Raw genomic sequence first — 14,390 nt, forward strand, 5'->3', positions numbered from 1 at the left:
GTAAAAGTTTAGCATTCTCTACCTGAATGCCGTGAATGATCAATCAGTATACTTAAGGACAATATCAATAAGTTATCAATGGATTTGTGGGAAGGTGGCCTAGTGTGCAGAATGGGCCAGGAGGTCAAGTATTCTGCCCTTGCTTTTAATCCTTTTAATCTGAGGTTAAATGTGCTGTACGTTCAAGACTTCCTTCCAAGAGGGCCTCAACCTTGTCATGGTTTGGAGGCTTGCATGCTTCAATGACCTGGAGAGCAGGGCTTTATGCTTTGGTTCTTGGTAGAGTTACCCATACCAAACAGGTCAAAGGGTAGAGGCCAGATGAAGTGTGGTTCACCAGTCCGTCAGATTCGGAGGTTCAGCTTAGGGCTAACAACCTTGACGGGTAAAACAAAATTGCTACAGAAACAGCAACGTTTATGTGGCCAAAGACAGACAGATGGAGGACCTTCATTGCTGCTCTAAATGACAGCGGCCTAATGGGCAGTAAATAAATACTTTCAGACTTCAAGAGGTCCAAATCCTATCACTTTGAGCAATAGAACAAGGTTAAACAGAAACTTAGATTCTGCATTTTATTAATACAAATCATTTAATTACCATTTAGATAATCCAGCAGTTTTTTGGTAGCAAAAAAAAATTCTGTAACAGATATGGATAGCAGTTAATGCAATGTAACTATCCAATCCTATTTTACGAAGTGCTTTTATATAATATTTTAAAAAATACATTAAATAGAGGTTGCAAAAACTTTCCTTATTGGAGACAGCATTGCATTTATAGAGTTCAAAGCTTTCACAGTGGTTTGAATGTAATCATGCAGTCTGCTTGCTCTGGATCTACTGCCAGAGACAACGGTTTGCCCCCAGTTCATGTCCTTTAAACCTGACTGCATAAATATTGCTGTATTGTCAACTTCCTTCATTGCTCGGGAACGTGATGTAGGTTTTAAAACCTACGCATGCCGATTATTCACAAGTCATAGTGCTTAATGGTACACCAGCATCACAGAATCATCAGACATTGATGACTTTCTTTTGATGTAACTTGCTTTCCATTCTGTCTTTCCTAGTTGGCTGGGCTGCTTCATGCCCACCTTGTTGATGGTTCAGTTCACGACACAGATCAGTTTAATGGTCAGGTGAGTGTTGCAAAGCACTGGACATACCAAGGCTTTTAAAGTGTTTCTTGCACAGGTGGGATAACCTTTACTATGCAGACATTTTTCTTTGTGGACGTTTCTGCCTCTGCACTTGGTTCAACAAACGGAGTCGCATATTCTGGTTCCTGGTTCAGAAATGGTTCAGCGTACTCGTGGTGCTTGCATGAGAATGGAACGTCATAGTGACTCACAACAAGTGGAATGGTGTAACCGTCGTCATTTGGAGGTTTGAATGTCGATGAGGCCTTTTGGGCTGTAATTCCACCCTGAAGAATGTCTGGTTCTGCATAATCTACTGGAACAATTGTGCAAAGACAGTCGTATGTTAAACAATCAAATACTTAGTGCTTGTACGTTAGTCTACAATAGTGACTCACAGGACAAACTCATTTGGCCCTTCCTATCTGTTGGAAACCACTTTTCTTAAAGAAAATACTTTTGATAAGATTTGTACTTTTTAACAAACGTGTATTTTTCACACACTGGCAGAAAGTGGTATAGCAGCTAAACTAATGGGTTATCACCTTTCTCATTTTTCACTGGCCAAGTATCAGCACATTACCCACGTGATGAATTGTTGTACCTATGTAGTCTATTAGTAAGTTTATTTCTATCTAAGGAATGCCTTATGCCTTCTCTATAAAAGTGATGGGTTTTTCAGAGGAGCTTTCTTGGCCTCTTTTCTGTCTTTAGTCTTTGCATCCATTCACCTCTCAGCATCATTTCTCTGCTCTTTATATGTTTGTATTTTAAAATAAACTGAAATCTTACAGTGAAGACTACTCATCATTCCTGACTCCTGGAACATAGAAGAGTACAGCACAGGAACGGGCCATTCGGCCCACAATTTATGCTAAACCACCTAAAAAGCAAATCAAAAACACCCAGACACTAATCCCTCCTACCTACACAATGTACATATCCCTCCATCTTCCCTATATCCATGTGTCTATCCAAATGCCTCTTAAAAGCCTCTAATGTATTTCCCTCTAACACCATACCAGGCAGCACATTCCAGGCATTCATGACTCTCTGAGTAAAAAACTTGCTCCTCACATCACACTTGAATCTGCACCCTCTAACCGTAAATGCATGCCCTCTGGACTTAGACATTTCAACCCTGGGTAGAAGATACTCCCTGTCTATTCTATCCATGCCTTTCATCATCTTAGAAACCCTTATCAGATCGCCTACCACCTCAGCTGCTCGGAGAAAAACAAACAACCCGTTTATCCAGCCTTTCATGATAGCACATGCCCTGTAAACCAGGCAGTATCCTGGTAAGCCTCTTCTGCACTCTCTCCAAAGCCTCAACACCCCTCCTATAGTGGGGCAATCAGAACTGTAGGCAATACTCAAGACACAACCTGCCCCGCAGAAAGTTGTGTTGGCTGTCCCAAATTAGGCCATGCATTTCCATATGCAAAGAACCCTAAGGATCAGAAAATAAACAGAGACCCAACATATCTAAACTGGCTTCAGGTAATTCTGAAAATGAAGCACTACCTGTGGCCTAGAGGTATAAGAGATATGACCAATCTGAAGCATCATTTATTAGGAATATGTTTTGTGCTTATATCAAAGTTAAAAGTAAATTTATTATCGAAGTTTGTATATGTCGCTATATAGAACCCTCAGATTTGTTTTCTTGTGGGCATTTGCTATAGATACAAGAAGCAGGATGGACAGACAACCACTACAAAAAACAACAAACTGTGCGAATACAAAAATAAAGAAAAAGGAATAAATAAGCAATAAGTATCGAGAACGTGAGATGTAGAGTCCTTGAAAGTGAGTCTATAGGTTGTGGGAACATTTCAGTGAAAGAAGTTGAGTGAGGTTCTCCCCCCTGGTTCAAGTATACAATGGTTGAGGGGTAATAACTGTTCCTGAATCTGGTGGTGTGGGTCCTGAGGCTCCTGTATCTCCTTCCTGATGGCAGCCGTGAGAAGAGAGTATGGCCTGGTGGTGGGGGTCCCTGATGATGGATGCTACTTTCCTGTGGCAGTGCCCTGTGTAGTTGTGCTCAATGGTGGGGGAGGACTTTAAATGTGATGGAGTGGACTATCCACTGTTGTATATTTAATATTTAAGTTATACTGTAAATACATTGTTTGATTAAGCATTCGTTGTTGTTTATATAATTCATTATGGTTATATGAACAAAGTAATTGAATGGTATATGTCAGCACATCACCATGTCTTATATGTGCAGCTCACTACGAGTAAAACTAAGAATGTACACAAGTTATTCCTGGCTCTGTGTTTTCCTTTCAATTAGTTTTTTTTTGATATTTTGGAATTGCAAAACATAACAGTGGCGATGAGGAAGTTTTAAGCGAACCTGAGACAACTGCATACCCATTGAATCACAGCAAGATGTTCGAGTTAAAAAAGAGGCAAGAAGCAGACAAATTCACCAGGTGATAATAATCATAAATTTGAATAAAGAGCAGAAATGGCTGGCTACATTGGAAAGATAGACATGTTCAATTACACAAGAGATAACTGGAATATGCATAAAGAACAAATTGAGCATTATTCTGAGGCAAATGAAATAGCCAATGAGAAGTGAATGCTAATTTTGCTGAGTGCATTGGATTTAAAGGTATACAGTTTGCTTAGAAGTTTGACTGCTCCAACCAAACTAGCTGAAATGAGCTTTGTGGATATCATGAAAGTAATGCAGGAACATTTAGAACCAAATCCATTGTCGATAGCAGAACACTTTGGGTTTCATAAGCAGAATCAAAAGGAAGGGGAGTACATTTCAGTGCATGTGACTGAATTAAAGAGATTGTCTGAGCATTGCAAGTTCAATGATAGGCTTCATACTTCACTGAGAGATCATTTAGTTTGTGGAATCTTAGAAGAAGGCATTCAAAAACTGCTCCTGACTGAAGCACAAATGACATTTAAAAGAACAGTTGAAATAACTATCATTGGAAACCGCAGACAGATGCAATTGAGTTGCAGTCAGGAATGAAAGTAAGCATGAACAAAATTGTAATGTCTAAACAGAAACCTGCCTGGCTGAACAAAATTGTGTTACAGTTGTGGCATGGGCTCACATCCACCAAACCAATGCAGGTTTAAAGTGAAGGGGAGGGAGGAAATGTCGACTCAGACCATGAGAGGCCTGCATCAGGCATTTTCATGCCTTACAAGACACAGATTGAAAGTCTGTGTGGGGCGCCACTCCTCACACAGACACTAGAGCAATGTGCGGTTAGGTGCCTTGCTCAAGGACACAAACATGCTGCCACAGCTGAGGTTGGAACTAGCGACCTTCAGATCACTAGATGACCACCTTAACCACTTGGCCACGTGCCCAACACAAACTTCCAGAAAATGCAACCAAGTAAAACACACACAAAAGGCATGCCAGGCTAAAACAAATAAATGGGACTGCACGGGGAGGAGAAAAATAAAAAAGTCAAGTTGCAGTTTCAGAAAGAGCACCAATCTGTACACAGTTGATGAAAAAATCTGATAATGATGAAAAAGTAATGCAGATCTGAGTAGCCTTGAGATTTACATTGCGAAAACTAACAATAGACAAGCAATATGGTTTACAACAGAACAGAATGGCAAATTAATTGAAATGGAATTGGTATCTGACTTGGCTGTTTCAGTCATTCCACAAAAAGAGCTTGAATGGCATTTAAAAGATACTGAACAGAAGCCTGCAGATATCCAACTGAGAACTTATACTGGAGAAAGATAGTTCCTGTGGGAATGACCTTTTTAACAGTGAACTACAACAACCAACAAACCACATTGGGTTTGCTTGTAGTAAAAACAGGAGGATCAGCTTTGTACGACCATGATTGGCAGAGACAACTACAACTTGATTGGAGATCCATCACCAATTGCATGCCTTATCCCCTGCAGGAGGGGCAACAAAGCAAATATAGAAAGGTACTAGATGATGCCACAGCAGTATTTAAGGATGACATTGGAAAACTCAAACATAACATGAGTAAAATGGTTTTAAATGAAAATCCTTTTACAAAGCCCATCTGGTCCCTTAAACCATTCGTGATAAAGCAGCCAGTGAGCTAGATTGCGTGCAGGCTGAAGGAATTCTGTTCCAAAGGTTGCGTGGAGCCCATGGACAACAACAGTGGTCCCAATGGCCAAGAGGAATGGGTCTGTCAGGGTTTGTGATGATTTTAAGGTCATGATCAACTCACTACTAAAAATAGATCAATACCCTCTCCCCAGGATAGTGAATATCTTTGTAATCCTCTCTGGAGGAAAACACTTAAGCAAAGTGGACTTAGCTGAGACCTATCTACAGACAGAGATGGAAGAAGAATCCGAACTGTTTCTCACCATAAACACTCACACAAGGCTTTATCGCTATAATAGGCCTATTTTTGTAGTAGCATCTGCACCTGCACTCTGGCAGACTAGGAGCTGCAAGGCTGCCCCACATTGTTGCTGGCAAGCATGACAAGGAACATCTCCAAAATCCCCAAAAAAGCATTAAAAAGATTAGAAGATATGGGTTCAGAGCACGATGCAACAAGTGTGAATTCTTTCAACAACACTCCAGCGTGTGGTAAAAACTGCCCAGCAGATTATCGGCACCCAATTGCCCACCATTGAGAATATCTACCATAAACACTGCCTGGGCAGGGCGAAAAGCATTATCAAGGATTCATCTCACCCTAACCATGGACTTCTTACTCTCCTCCCATCTGGTAGGTGCTACAGGAGCCTCCGTTCCCGCACCAGCAGGCACAGGAAGAGGTTCTTCCCTGAGGCTGTGACACTGCTGAACCTCTCATCACAACACTAAGCAGTATTGCACCCATATTGTACTGTCTCAGTACTTTTATATTTGTGTGCTGTAGCACTTACTTTTTATTCACAGTTATTTTGCAAATAACACTATTCTTTGCACTTCTGGTTAGATGCTAACTGTATTTCATTGGCTTTGTATTTGTACTCGGCACAATGACAATAAAGTTGAATCTAATCTAATCTAATCAAAGCATCACTTATTGTGGTCACACCATTGATGCACAAGAATTACGGGACTGATGAAGGGTCTCAGCCCGAAATGTCAACTGTTTACTCGTTTCCACAGCTGCTGCCTGGCCTGCTGAGTTCTTCCAGCATTTTGTGTGTGTTGCTTTGGATTCTTACAACCAGTGCACATCATAACTGAATAGGAAAAGATGGCCGTGACATACGGAGGATAACTCCACTCCCTTTAATTAATTTATTTTTAAAATTCTGTTTAAAGATGCAGCACGGTAACAGGCCCTTAAGTACTCAAAAGATAAACTCTAGCTAGAATAAACCACCAATATCTGGTCCTGGTCCAACTATTTAGATACCATGGCCATGAAAGTGCCATGCAGCTCCACTTCCTCAAAAGACTAAAGAAATTTAGCATGTTCTCATGGACCCTGACCAATTTTTATAGATACACATAGAACATTACAGCATGGTATAGGCCCTTCGGCCCACAATGTTACGCTGACCTTTTTAACCTACTCTATGATCAATTTAACTCTTCCCTCCTACATAGTCCTCAATTTTTCTATCATCCCTTGGCCTATCTGAGATTTTCTTAAAGGTCCTAAATGTATCTGTATCTGCCACCACCCTGGCAGCATGTTCCACACACCCACTCATCTTGTGTAAAAGAATTTACCTCTGACATAAGACCATAAGACATAGAAGCAGAATTAGATCATTCAATCTAGCAAGTCTGCTCCACCATTTCATCATGGTTGATCCATTTCCCTCTCAACTCCAATATCCTTCTTTGTCTCTGTAACCTTTCACACCCAGACTAATCAAGAACCTATCAACCTCCACCTTAAATATACCCAATGGCTCGACCTACGCAGCCACCTGTGGCAATGAATTTCACAGATTCACCACTCTCTGGCTAAAGAAACTCCTCCTAATTTCCATTCTAAATAGATACCCCTCAATTTTGAAACTGTGCCTTCTGGTCCTAGACTACCCTACCGAAGGAAACATCCAATTCATATCCACTCTATCCAGGCCTTTCAGCATTCGATAGGTTTCAATGAGATCCTCCCTCATTCTAACAAGTTCCAGCAAATACAGTACCAGAGCCATCAAAAGCCGCTCATATGACAAGCCCTTCATTCCTTTTATTTTCTTCAAATCACCTGAGTGTCGGAGAGAGTTCTAATTGATTATTTATTGATTGGGTGATAGATCCGTTACCTGACAAGGTGTTTCCAGTGATGCTCCTGCATGAGCCCTCCTCACTGGTGAAGGTGATGATATCTGACTCAGTTGGCTGCAGTTGACTCCTGTGACAGTTCTGCCCTTTCACTGACGTATCACAAACTAAAGAAAGAACAAAGAGACGTATAAACAGCCTTGGTAGTTTTTCACTTGGTATTTTCATCACCCCAGACATGCCTTGTTCTCACTGCTACCATCAGGGAGGAGGTACAGGAGCCTGAAGGCACACACTCAATGATTCAGGAACAGCTTCTTCCCCTCTGCCACCCGATTTCTAATTGGACATTGAACCCATGAACACTACCTCAATACTCTTTTCTCTTTTTTTGCACTACTTATTTAACTCTTTAAATATATTTATATACTTCTTACCGTAAGTGTATATATGTGGCCAAGTGGCTAAGGTGTTCATCTAGTGATTTGAAGGTAGCTTGTTCGAGCCTTGGCTGAGGCAGCGTGTTGTGTCCTTGAGCAAGGCACTTAACCACACATTGCTCTGCGACGACAGCGGTGCCAAGCTGTATGGGTCCTAATGCCCTTCCCTTGGACAACATTGGTGTCATGGAGAGGGGAGACTTGCAGCATGGGCAACTGTTGGTCTTCCATGCAACCTTGCCCAAGCCTGCGCCCTGGAGAGTGAAGACTTTCCAGGTGCAGATCCATGGTCTCGCAAGGCTAACGGATGCCTTAGATGTATTGCAATGTACAGTATAAAGATGTTGGTAGGTTAATTGGTCATTGTAAAGGTTCCTGTGATTAGGATAGGGTTAAATTGGCCGACTGCTGTGTGGCGTGGCTCGAAGGGCTGAAAGAGCCTGTTTCACATTGCATTTCAATAAAATTTAAAAAAAATGTTCTGCTGCCGCATAATAACAAATTTCACAACATATGCTGGTGATATTAAACCTGATTCTGGACTTTTATGCAGTTCAGTGCGATGATGGGCACTTCAAAACGGCTCTAGTGGCTGTGAAATGCAGAGGCCAAGATCACTATAGGGGGCAGCACCTCATCATTCATCTGGACACCTTACCATTACCAGAGGCAGCACGTTTAACAGTGTCAGCCTCCAGCGTTTCCATTCATTTGTACTGGCACTGGAAATTTTACGGTCACCATTTACACCACGTTGGGATCCACGTGATGCTTTCATTCCAGTCCCACACATGGACAGTGAATGCGCACAGTTCCACAGCACCCAACTGTTCCCACAACCCCTATAGGGACCCCCTTTCAAGGACTCTTCATCTCACGTTCTCGATATTTACTGCTGATTAATCTATTATTATATTCTCTTTGTATTTGCAAAGTTTGTTGTCTTTTGCATATCAGTTGTTTGTCTTGTCATGTGCGGTCTTTCATTGATTCTATTGCGCTTCTGTGAATGCCTGCAAAAAATGAATCTCTGGGTTGCATATGGTAACATATATGTAACTCCCTTCTCTTCCCTCACACCGTTCAACATCCAGCACACTGCTAGTGTCTTCCACAGTGAAAACTGATGCAAAATACTCATTTAGTTCCTCTGCCATCTCCTTGTCCCCCATTATTACTTCTCCGACCTCATTTTCTAGCAGTCCTATATCCACTCTCATCTCTTTTTTATTTTTTACATACTTGAAAAAGCTTTTACTATCTACTTTGACATTGCTTGCTAGCTTGCTTTAATATTTTATCTTTTCCCTCCTAATGATTCTTTTAGTTGTTCTCTGTAGGGTTTTAGAATCTTCCCGATCCTCCCTCTTCCTGCTAATTTTTGCTTTATTGTAAACCCTCTCTTTTGCTTTTACATTAACTTTGACTTCCCTTGTCAGCCATAGTTGTACTGCTTTGCCATTTGAGTATTTCTTTGTTTTTGGAATACATCAATCCTGCACCTTCCTTATTTTTCCCAGAAACTCATGCCATTACTGCTCTGCTGTCATCCCTGCCAGCATCTCCTTCCAATTTGCTTTGACCAGCTCTTCTCTCATACCACTGTAATTTCCTTTACTCCACTGAAATACTGCTACATCAGATTTTACTTTACCCCTGTCAAATTTCAAGTTGAACTCAGTCATATTGTGATCATTGTCTCCTAAGGGTTCTTTTACCTTAAGCTCCCTAATCACCTCTGGTTCATTACGTAACAATATATGTGTACTTTGATAATAAATTTACTTAGAAATTTGAAACCAGACATCACAGATGCCAGATTGCTCGTTGCCATCATCATTATGAGTCGTGCCATATGACATAGACAATCATGGTCTCATGACCATGATTGTGCTTGGCAATTCTTTCTACAGAAGTGGCTTGCCATTGCCTTCTTCTGGGCAGCGTCTTTACAAGACCATGGAATAAAGGAAGGAGGCGTGGAACTAGAGAGAGGTGAAAATGATGGGCAGGCCGTGAGGGTGGGGAGGGGTCACGGGGATACCGTCAGGTTGGAGACAGAATATGAGGTGTTACTCCTCCAGGGATGCACCTGGCTTCAACATGGCAGTAGAGGAGGCCGTGGATGGATACGTCAGTGTGGGAGTGGGAAGTTGACTGAAAATGGTTTCCACCAGGCTTTTGCAGTGGACACCACAAGAGTCCACAACCTGCTTGACCTTTCCAGCCCTAGTGAAGGGTCTTGGACTGAAACGTCAATTAAATTCAAGTTCAGTTTATTGTCATTCAACTGTACACATGTACACTGCCAAATGAAACAAAGTTCTTCCAGATCAAGGTGTATAATACAGTACATATAACACACACAAGACAAATAAATTAACAAATAATAAGATGCATTTATGAGACAAGCTAAAGAGTAAACAGTATAATGCTACTGGTGCTTCATATGTGATGAGACCTGGGTGGTGGTAGGGAGTTCTATAGTCATCAGACCTGGGGAGAAGCTGTTTCCCATCCCATCCCATCCTAACAGTTCTTGTCCTAATGCTGTGGTACCTCCTGTCTGATGGTGGAGGGGGAGTGGGGTCAAAGAGATTGTTGGATGGATGGGAAGGATTCTTGACAATGCTAAGGGCCCGGAGTATGCAGTGCTCCCGATAAATGTCTCTAATGGGTACAGCAGAGACGCCGATGATCCCCTCAGTGGTCCTTGCAATCCTTTGTAGGGTCTTGCGGTCGGATAGATGCCTTACAAATCCCGTAGCAGCTGGTGACACTCTCGACGGTGCCCCTGTAAAAATTGGCTAAAATGGAGGGATGGGTGGGATGGGTCAGCTTCTCTTGCCACAATCTCCTCAAGAAGTGCTGCTGTGCTTTCTTCACCAAAAAGGGTGGCGTTGAGAGACCAGATGAGATTGTCCATTATGTGCAAACCCAGAAACTTGGTGCTCCTAACTCTGTCCACAGAGGAGCTGTGTACGCGCAGTGAGAAGTGGTCAGCCTGTACTTTCTTAAAATCCATGATCACCTCTTTGTTCTTGTCCACATTAAGACAAGAATGCTCTCACCATTCCACCAGCCAGTCTACCTCCTCTCTGTATGCTGCCTCATCGTCGTTGTCCATGAGGCCAGCCACTGCTGTGTCATCAGCGAACTTGATGATGCAGCTTGATGGGGATCTAGCAGAGCAGCTAGTTTCCTCCACACGCGCTACCCGATCTGCTGAGTTCCTCCAGCATTTTGTTTGTGCTTATCACGTTAGGGAAAGTTTTAGGATTCAGTCATTGGCGAACATTATAAAGAAAGGGAAAGAACGAGGGGTGACCTTGTCGGAAAAGTCAACATGCTTCCAGAAACATCTTAAAAGGAAAAGTGTAACAAAAGTTAACGTGAGCCTTTACAGACCAAGAGAAATTATACTGGGAATAAGAATAGAGAAATTAAATAATATTTTGTAAGTTAGCAAATAACACAAAAAGGGTCTCCCAAAAATAGTGAAGAACAACATGCATCGAGTGGGTAAAAAAAAAGTAAATTTTATAATCAATGTACCTAATGTATATGTCACCATATATAACCCCGAGATTCATTTTTCTGTGGGCATACTCAGCAAATCTGTAGAATAGTAACTATAACAGGATCAATGAAAGATCAACCAGAGTGTAGAAGACAACAAACTGTGCAAATGCAAATATAAATAAATAGCAATAAATAATGAGAACATGAGATAATGAGATAAAGAGTTCTTAAAGTGAGATCAATGGTTGTGGGAAACAAAGAAATTAGCACAGGTGAGGCAAAACGATAGAATGCAGAAATTAATGGGGCTGAAAGCTAATGAATCCTCAGAAGGTGAAGATGTTTTGGGGCAGATTTTTAAAATTTGGTCAGGGAGGATGTACAGATTACTTAAAGTATGAAAAGGTATCCAATGTTTTCAGACATTGAAGTTAAGAACAAAATAACTCACCTTTTAGGGATGAACAGTGCATCCTTTTTCCAGATTTCCTACAAACAATAAAATGTCAAAAATAAATATTCCTGTACAACACAAGACATCATATATATTAGACAAATCAATATTTGGAGTAATGAAACAGAATATACACTTAGTAGCAATGTTATCAGGTACACCCCTACAACTGCAGACATGGTCAAGAGGTTCAGTTGTTGTTCAGACCAAATATCAGAATGGAGAGAAATGTGATCTAAGTGACTTTGACCTTGGAATGATTGTTGGTGCTAGACAGGATGGCTGATTTGGGATTTTCACAAACAATAGTCTCTAGGGTTTACAGAGATTCCTTAAAGGTTAATTTACAGATTTAGTCAGTGGTGAGGAAGTCAAGTGTGATGTTAGCATTAATTTCATGAGGACTAGAATATAAAAGCAAGGATGTAATGTTATAAAGCACTGGTGAGGCCACAATTGGAGTATTGTGAGCAACTTTGGGCCCCCTATTTAAGCAAGGAATTGCTGTCATTGTAGAGGGTTCAAAGGAGGTTCACGAAAATGACGCCAGGATTGAAAGGCTTGTCATACAAGGAGTGTTTGATGGCTCTGGGCCTCTACTCACTGGAATTCAGAAGAGCGAGGGGCGACCTCATTGAAACATATCGAATGTTGAAAGGACTCGGTAGAGTGGATGTGGAAAGGATGTTTTCTAAGGTGGGGGAGTCTGACCATAGGGCACAGCCTCAGAATAGAGGGACGTCCTTTCAGAATGCCCTATTTATGGTGAGGACCTACAGGTACCTGGGGGTGCACCTGGATGACAGACTTGAGTGCAGCACCAACACAGAGGCTGTGTACAAGAAGGGCCAGAGTCACCTCTACTTCCTGAGGAGACTGAGGTCCCTTGGAGTATGCAGGCCTCTCCTTCACATGTTCTACCTGTCTGTTGTCGCCAGCACAATCTTCTATGCAGTGGTGTGCTGGGGCAATGGCATCAACATGGGTGATGCCAACAGGCTCAATAAACTGATTAGAAAGTCTGGCTCTGTTAGAGGAGTCAACCTGGACACACTGGAGGCTGTGGTAGAACAAAGAACCCTACAGAAAACCCTGGCAATTCTGGACAATGATTCTTACCCTCCGCATGCCACCTTGGCTGAACAGAGGAGCATTTTTAGTAATAGACTAAGACACCTGCACTGCTCCAAAGAGTGGTATATGACGCAAACAACAGGAAATCTGCAGATGCTGGAAATTCAAGCAACACACATCAAAGTTGCTGGTGAACGCAGCAGGCCAGACAGCATCTCTAGGAAGAGGTACAGTCGACGTTTCAGGCGGAGACCCTTCGGTTAATCCTGACGAAGGGTCTCGGCCTGAAACGTCGACTGTACCTCTTCCTAGAGATGCTGCCTGGCCTGCTGCGTTCACCAGCAACTTTGATGTGTGTTGAGTGGTATATGAGATCATTTTTACCCTTGGCTATTAGACCCTATAATGATTCTACCTATAGCCAGGGAAGTGATGACTCCCTCCTGTTAAGACTGTTTGAGATAACTTATTTTTTATTCTTTTTTACTTCTCTTATATCTGTGCACTGGTAATGCTACTGTGACACTGTAATTTCCTTTGGGGTCAATATAAACAAGGGCATGAAGGGAGAAGGCAGGAGATTGGGGCTGAGAGGCAAAAATGGATCAGCCATGATGAAATGGTGCAGCAGTCTCAATGGGCTGAATGGCCTAATTCTGATCCAATATCTTATGGTCTTACCCCTGAGGCCTGACATGGCCATTCTGACAGAAACTTTGAAGCAAGCGGTCATGGTAGAACTGACAGTTCCTTGGGAAGACCGGATTGAGGAAGGCATTTGAGTGTAAGAAAGCCAATTACCAGGAGTTGGTACAGCAGGTGCCAGAGTCAGGGGTGGAGGTCACGATGTGAACCTATAGAGGTGGGGCGTAGAGGATTTGCTGGCTGCTCGCCATGCAGATCCTACTTCATTCTTTGCATTATGGGGGCAGCAAAGGAAAGAGCCATCGGGCCCATCACAGAGGCTGCTGAGCGAGCCTCCAGATGGTTATGGATCAAGAGGTGTGACCCATGGACCAGTGCTGCTGGGACACAAGCCAGGGCCTGATCATTCCTGGCTAGGTCACCTGGGCGAGAGTGTCTGACATTGTAAGATCTGAAACAGCTGATGACCCCAGGTTACATCACTGATGATGTATCCCAGTGCATCCTATGATGTATCTCAGCATCAGTGTCTATTAGAATTTATGATTTATTATAGTCTGATTAATATGCATTCAATCAATATATGCAGAAGTTCAACTACAATAAAAATAAATTTGCATGCTAAGCCAAGGATATTGCACATTCGCTTTCAGGTAACATCTTGGAATCTCAATTGAAGTGATTCTTGACGAGGTTGCAATAAACCATGATTTAGGTGCCAGGCCAAATTGGAAAGGTCTAAAAAGCAAATGAGAAACACCCAAACACTAATCCCTCCTACCTACACAACATCCATTTCCCTCCGTCTTCCTCACTTCCATGTGCCTATCCAAATGTCTCTTAAAGGCCTCTATTTGCCTCTATTACCATATCAAGCAGCACGTTCCAGGCATCTACCACTCTGTCAGTAAAAAA

At 42.1% G+C, this 14,390-nt stretch overlaps 1 protein-coding gene across 3 annotated transcripts in view; it reads right to left on the reverse strand.

Moving 5' to 3' along the window:
* Positions 1 to 340: 340 nt before the first annotated feature.
* si:dkey-34d22.1 (discoidin, CUB and LCCL domain-containing protein 1) overlaps positions 341 to 14,390 on the reverse strand; it is a 205,913-nt gene continuing 191,863 nt past the window's right edge. For 2 of the 3 annotated variants that reach the window (XM_063034700.1, XM_063034702.1), the window contains 3 exons: positions 11,754 to 11,791; positions 7,382 to 7,507; positions 341 to 1,457 (listed from right to left, as the gene is read on the reverse strand). In XM_063034700.1, coding sequence (XP_062890770.1) covers positions 1,177 to 1,457; positions 7,382 to 7,507; positions 11,754 to 11,791 — 445 coding nt within the window. In that variant the 3' untranslated portion in view covers positions 341 to 1,176. The remainder of the gene's footprint in view (positions 1,458 to 7,381; positions 7,508 to 11,753; positions 11,792 to 14,390) is intronic. The other variant, XM_063034701.1, reaches the window with a different exon arrangement.

This window comes from Mobula hypostoma, chromosome 28 (genome assembly GCF_963921235.1).
Source record: "Mobula hypostoma chromosome 28, sMobHyp1.1, whole genome shotgun sequence".
Lineage (NCBI taxonomy): Eukaryota > Metazoa > Chordata > Chondrichthyes > Myliobatiformes > Myliobatidae > Mobula > Mobula hypostoma.